Source organism: Chiloscyllium plagiosum, unplaced genomic scaffold, assembly GCF_037043375.1.
Source record: "Chiloscyllium plagiosum isolate Xiang-an unplaced genomic scaffold, Cpla_swu_hap1 HiC_scaffold_30, whole genome shotgun sequence".
NCBI lineage: Eukaryota > Metazoa > Chordata > Chondrichthyes > Orectolobiformes > Hemiscylliidae > Chiloscyllium > Chiloscyllium plagiosum.
In genome coordinates this window covers 43747867-43754921 of record NW_028270168.1, presented here as the reverse complement: position 1 = coordinate 43754921, position 7055 = coordinate 43747867, and the positions used below count along the sequence as shown (strand labels likewise).

At 38.5% G+C, this 7055-nt stretch overlaps 1 protein-coding gene across 2 annotated transcripts in view; it reads right to left on the bottom strand.

Annotated features, from left to right (window-relative positions):
• Positions 1-406: 406 nt before the first annotated feature.
• Positions 407-7055, bottom strand: part of cdca8 (cell division cycle associated 8) — a 61661-nt gene continuing 55012 nt past the window's right edge. For both annotated transcript variants that reach the window (XM_043717888.2, XM_087976906.1), the window contains exons 8-11: positions 2091-2177; positions 1721-1838; positions 1510-1596; positions 407-581 (exon numbers count right to left, since the gene is read on the bottom strand). In XM_043717888.2, the coding sequence (XP_043573823.2) occupies positions 546-581; positions 1510-1596; positions 1721-1838; positions 2091-2177 (328 nt within the window). In that variant the 3' untranslated portion in view covers positions 407-545. The remainder of the gene's footprint in view (positions 582-1509; positions 1597-1720; positions 1839-2090; positions 2178-7055) is intronic.

The window sequence follows — 7055 nt, the reverse complement described above, 5'->3', positions numbered from 1 at the left end:
GGGGCCAAGATGATGTCAGTTTTTCACAAAATCTCAAAAAAACTTTTAGCGAATGAAATCTGCCACCATTGCCCAGTCAAGGTTATATGCAACATACTATAAAAAAATGTGGTAGATTCCAAATTGCTCAAAGAAGTGGCCTAGAAAACAAGTATATCAAACTACTAAGTGCATTCACCACTTGGACTAGTGGTTTGGGTAGGTGATCCATAACTATCTTTCTAAGTGAGGCATGGGCAATGAATTCTGGCATTTAGGATAATATATATTGAATCGTTAATTACCGTGGATCTAGGAAAAGCTTTACACCATAGATAACAGGTGAACCGGCTAGAACATAGATGTGGCTTGAAATTCAGAGACATGAGCAGCTTCTTTGTGCAGGAGTGGAACCAGTAGCAGGCTGTTTCTGATTATAAAAAGTATTTATTAACAAAATACAGTTTTAACAACAACAACAACAAAAAAGAGCTTTTAATCACTATCCAGGTACAACGTAAATGATATATGTTTAAAACCAGCATGGAAGGCTGGTATCTGAGCTTTCATCTTCGTGTCTTTAACATTTCATTGAGCTGATGCTACAGGATAAAAGCAAATGCAAATTAGAATATTGCATACTTATTTTACACCTTTTTGCCCAAACTCCACCTTTGCACTCAACAATACTACAATAAAAATTTCTGTTAATTTTGTCATTCAATTATAGAAACAGTTATTGAAGTTGTTCATTCTTTGATATATATGTGCAAGTTACAATATATTGCAGCACACAGCTTAGCAAATCTGCAGGGAATGATGAGAAGGGGAAAAAGTCGGGGGGGGGGGGGGGGGGGAAGAATCTTCATGGTTCTAATAAATGACCATCTGAAGTTCTTACTATTTAAGGGTAGTCCATTTTACACTTTGATACGTAGAAATCTGATGTTTTAAAAGCAAGGTCCAGTAATAGAAATTGCTAAATTCATGGACTCATGCAACTCAGAAGTAATATTTCTTTATATAAAAAGAGTTGATAATGGGTCACTCTTTTTAATCTCAGAATTCCCTGAAGTGTGGAAAAACTAAACTTTACAGACACCCAATTGGAAAATATTTGGGTTCTCAAGAACTTTAATTTCAACAGAGCAGATATTTAATATTAAGACAGAATTGTTCCAACCCAAAACACAGGTAACTAAACAAACTACAGTGAAAGCTTGTTAGAACATGGTTGCAAGGGTCTGGAGGACAAGACCGTATTATCGTTCAACAAAGGATGAACGATCTCATGCAAGATCAATAAATACAAGAAAAGTGAGCTGATGGGTGAATTGGGGCCAGTGAGAGTGAGTGGTGGGAGAGTGAGTGAGCGAGAGAGAAGTTGAGGGTGACTATAAGGATCTCATCTCCCAAAGGCGTTGGGAGCACTCACGTTGGTAAAAATTTACTTCGAGGAGCCACGAGACCCACATGCTACATACAAATTCACAGTAAGCCAAATACTCAGCCAAACAAAATAATACTTACAGAGAGTTGCTCAAAACTTTTAAATGTCTTGTCATCTAGTTGACTAAAATCTGTATTGTTTATTTTGCTGGCCAGAAGTTGGATATTCTAAAACATAGGAAAAATGTAATTCAGTCTTCACTAGAACCACAGGATGCTAAAAGCTCTCATTTACAGATTGAGAAGCTGTTAGAGGAATGATGTCAAAAGTCTTCAAGTCATATAAGCTCACCTGTCCATCCTGAGTGGGGATGCTGATGGTCACTTCTTTGGGTTCAGAGAGTGGGCTTCCTGAAAAGCTATATACACGCTCCCCCACTTTTCGTAAGCGCGTTGTCGTCTTTGGTAATCTATGAACCATTTTACCAGATTATCTCAACTACATGGTTATGTTTTTGAATGCTTTTGTACTAAAACAAATCTCACAGGGAGGGAGGGTAAAGGAATATTTCACATCTTACAATTACAGCAATATGTCAAAAAATAACTTTTCTTTCACACCAATTTTTTCAGTTTGGATACCAGAAGATAAAGTTTTTCAGTTTGTGATTCATAGAAATTCAATATTTCTGTTAGATATTGTGAACTCTTAATAAACTGACCTTGAATCAAATTTAGGTGTTATCAGTGGCGTGGGTCCCCAGATATCACCGTTACTTGTAGAACGTAGGCCCTTGGTTCGGCTGTTCCTGTACAATTGAACAAACAATATTTTGTCAGAAGTCAAATAGAAGGAAAAAATGTTTACCCAATTCCAGATAACCAAGATCTTGTGCTTAACAGAGAGGAAATCCAATGCTTTCACATTCTAATTAAGATTTCATTAGAAGTTCTTCAAAGTTACACTTTTTGTTTAGAAGATGGGAGAAAAATCAGCAGTACACTGACATGACTGAGTATTGTTACAAAGATGTGTGTTGCTTTTTCAACACAAACCAAAGCTGGTGTCAGTTATAAGGCCAAGTCATTCCGTTGTTCAATATGATCACAGCCAACTCCACTTTATGACACTATTACAATTCTTTGACGTCCTTAATGCCCATAAATCTATAAACTTTACTTTTGGAAATAATCAGTCGACAGTCTCTGCTGCCTCCAGAAAGTCCTGACCTTGGAAGGAAGAAATTTTTTCAACCCAGTCCAAAATAGCTGATATATACCCTAAAATGACAACATCCTGCTCTAGACTCTGTAGCCAGTGGAATCAGCTTATCATCTTCTTACCTTGCAGGAGATTGTCAATAATGAAATGGACATCAGAACTTTTATTCAAACTTAACTAGGGTATGATGACACATTTTTCTCTAACCTTCTTCTCAATTCATCATTCTCTATATTTTAAGTTTATTGCCCTACCTTAATCTCAACCATCAGAGTTCCCAACACACATGCATGGCCATCACCTTTGAACTTATTAGTCTCTGGCTATTCCACTTGGTAGTTTTCATCTCTACTCACAAATCCAAGGGTGCAAGACTTGAACAGAATTGATCTGGAGGACAATTGGTTTTGTCATTCAGATCTGGCTGGACCATATAAAATATGATTGGATCTTGCTCTCATTAGCCAAAACTGCTAAATATTCCAGGATCATCTCAGAATGTCAAGGCTTGATCAACTAAGACTAGCACTTTCCTTCCTTCCTTTGCCTGACTCTCAGCCACACTTTCTTGACGTGTCTTCCAACCCTACTCAAACTCAATCATCTTCTTAGTTCTCCCATCTTTATGTCCTATCAGAGTTCAGATTTCTCAGCATGACTATGACTAAACTATTCCCAAGCTTCCCTTTCTGGTTCTAGCATTAGCTGATATTGTGAATAGGTCTCTCCTTTAAGGTACTGTCTTCTGCTCTGTCAAATCTGTTATTGTCACCTATCTCCTTAGAATACCAAAGGGTTTTTTTGTAAAATTAATATCCCATATTCAATGTTCTTTTTCTCTTGAAAGTTTTGATTGTACTGTCACCTCTAGATGTATTGTTAGAATCTCTACAGTGTGTAAAACAGGCCATCCGGCCCAACAAGTCCACGCCGAGCCTCCGAAGAACATCCCACCCAGACCTATCCCCCTTCCTGATCCCTGTAACACTAGTTGCAAAGCTGGGTACAGTACTTGTAGATTGGGAGGCAGTAAATTAAAATTTGGTGTTTGTAAAGTGCTTGGGGCGGGGGAATTGCATGGCACCTTTAAAAGATTGTGCACTTTTTCTGTGCTTAGAGATTTAAAATGGATGTCTGTGAACAGCAGCTTGAAAGTTTGCAAGTACACAGAGAGCACCTGAATTGAAATATTAGCATCAAAAGACCGTACAGTTAGCAGGACAAACAGCAGTTTTTACCAAGACAACAAGCTTTTGAATTTAGCCAATTGATTTGAACCAGGTACTTAGACACCAAAAGCTATTAAATTTAAAACTGATGGTTTTGACAACATAGGACCAATCCTGTAGGAAGAAATATTGATGTTATCAAGTGTTTAAAAAAAAAAGTGGCAGTTGGACAACAGTCCAGAACTAGTTGCCATCCAGAGCTAACAGCCCCTAGCTCTCAGAGAATCACTGACACTCTCAGCCTCCTCAATGTCTTAGAGAGAGCACCATCTAAGTAACAACGGTACCATTGGCACAGTTCATTAACATTCTTGTGTGAAGAATTGACAGAAAAAGCACAGAAGACACGTACCCCGGCTCTAATTGAGAGACTAATTTTTTAAAAAATATGAATGGGACTTATTTTTATTGGAAAAACACCTTCAGAATTTTGCTTTATTCTGCAATAGCTAGTAATTCGAAGGGATTTATGGAGTTTGTTAATAGTTTAGTTAATTTGTTCACTGTTAGATAAATAAAGTATCGCTTGTTGATTTTAAAGTGAATGTCAGGGTTTTTTTTAAGATTAGATTACTTACAGTGTAGAAACAGGCCCTTCGGCCCAACAAGTCCACACTGATCCGCCGAAGCGCAACCTACCCAGACCCATTCCCCTACATTTGCCCCTTCACCTGACACTACAGGCAACTTAGCATGGCCAATTCACCTAACCGGCACATTTTTTTTTGGATCGCGGGAGGAAACCGGAGCACCCGGAGGAAACCCACGTAGACACGGGGAGAATGTGCAAACTCCACACAGAGTTGCCTGAGACGGGAATTAAACCTGGGTCTCTGGCGCTGTGAGGCAGCAGTGCTAACCACTGTGCCACCGTGCCGCCCACTAGAAGTTACTGAAAAGCAGGTTACACCACTTTTCACATTCGGTTTTAGATTGTGGGGTGAGGTGCTCCAGTTTTAGATCTCCGCTTTGTAACACCTTACATTCCTCACGACTAACGCATCTAACCTACACATCCCTGAACTCTACGGGTAATTTAGCATTACTAATCCACCTAACTTGCACATTTTTGGAGTGTGGGAGGAAACCGGAGCACCAGCAGAAGCCTACACAGTCACGGGGAGAACGCGCAAACTCCACACAGATAGTCACCAGAGGGTAGAATCGAACTGGGGTCTGTGGCGCTGTGAGGCAGCAGTATTAACGACTGAGCCACGGTGTTGCCCATTTTCTTATTCTATTCCTTTATTACCAAAATCCATGTACCAATCTCTCCAAATCAGATTATTAGCCAGTGTTAAGTTGCCTCTTAACCTGTGTGACTCTGATAAGTCAAACTATCTCAAGTTCTTCACAATCTTTCTGCAGATCTTGATATAGCTGACCACAGCTTAATTTTAGCTTCATTCCACTGACTCGCAGAGTGGCATTATTGAATTATACTTTTGTAACTAATTATTCTTCTGTAAATAATGCAGGGTATCTATTCTCTTCCTGCTTCTGCAGGAATCATTTATTCTTGTAAACTTCTGGCTGGTCTTGCACATTCTACCCTCTTCACAATTCAATGGAAGCTAAAACTCCACTGCCCCTATCCTAACTCGCATCTTTCCCCTTCTGATCTCTAATCTCTTCCAGAACTACAACTATGGACACCATTTCTGGCCTTTAAACACCTTTATTTTAATTGTTCCACAGTTGTTGGTGATGCCTACTATTGTAAAGGTCCCCAAATCTAGAATTCCCTCCTTTCCCCTTTTAATCTGCCCATGTTTCAGCAGTGAATACAGTTCAACAAGTGATTCATGAACTGCTTATACATTTAATATATACATTCATGAAAAAACATTGGATAATTGCACATCTTTAAGACTGCTCTTAAAATATGCAAATAATGCAAGTAGCATGCTGAAATGTATTGCAAGAGGCATAAAGTCTGAGGTAAAGATGTTTTGCTTCAATTGCATGAAAACTTAGTGAGACAGCACCTGGAATAGTGTGCAGTTTTGTCTTCCTTACCCAAGGAAAAATGTGTTAGCCACAGAAATGTAAAGTGGAGATTCATCAGACACATTCCTGAGATAATGGGACTACCCAAAGAACACAGAGGAAACTAGGCTTATATTCCAATGGATTTAGAAAAAATTAGAGGTCATCTCATTAAAACTGACATTAAAAAGGCTTTGTGAGAAGCAATGGTATTTTTGCTGGCTGGGTGAAGGGGATTCTAGAACTAAAGGATACAGTTTCAAAATAAACAGTTATCTATACAGGACTAAGATAAAGAGGAATTTCTTCAATTAGAGGATCTTTGGAATTCTCAACCCTAGAAGGCTGTGGAAGTTCAGTCATCAAGTATGATCAAGATGGACATTGACAGATTTCTAGACACTGAGATACAAGGTATAGTGATAGCACAGGAAAACGGCATAGAGATAGATGATTAACTATGAGCTAGAATATCAATGGAGACTAGAGAGTCTGAAAGGCTTACTCCTATTCTTATGTCAAAAAGTGTGGCACTGGAAAAGCACAGCCAGTCTGGCAGCATCAGAGAAACAGAATAGTCAACATTTTGAGCATAAGTTCTTTGTCTTTCCTGATGAAGAGCTTATGCTTGAAATGTGGAGTCTCCTGCTCCTTGGATGCTGCCTGTGCTTTTCTAGCACCACACATTTTGACTCTGATCTCCAGTCCTCACTTTCTCCTATTCCTACATCTCTTCGAAGCCATCTGCCCTAATATCTTGTGGCTTGGTGCCAGGTTTTGCTTTGCAATGCTTCTGTGAACATGTTATTACATCAAACTTTTTTTATAAATAAGAGATACAAATACAAGTTGATTTTCACCATTAAGTTATTGCTTGTGTATCATAGAAGATTGTTGGATTTATGAGGAAGTACTACACAGCCAATCATGTCTCTGAACTTAAACTAGTTGGATAAGGTGGCTGAAATTTATTAACATTATGAGTTTATCACTCCACATCGTCGAGAAGATTCACATAACAGACATGTTGAACTGCCTTTGGCAGTTCATTATTATTGAATTATATAAAAATTGAAGAGGCTCCTACAAAAGTGAAGTATCTTTGTTGCCAGATGCTAGAGTGTAACAACTATATCTTACGGCCTGATCTTACAAGATTATTAACATCTTTCATTCCAACCCACTTGTATCTTTATATATGTATATTTCAATAATAACCAAGACACGCTTACTTACGTATCTATAGC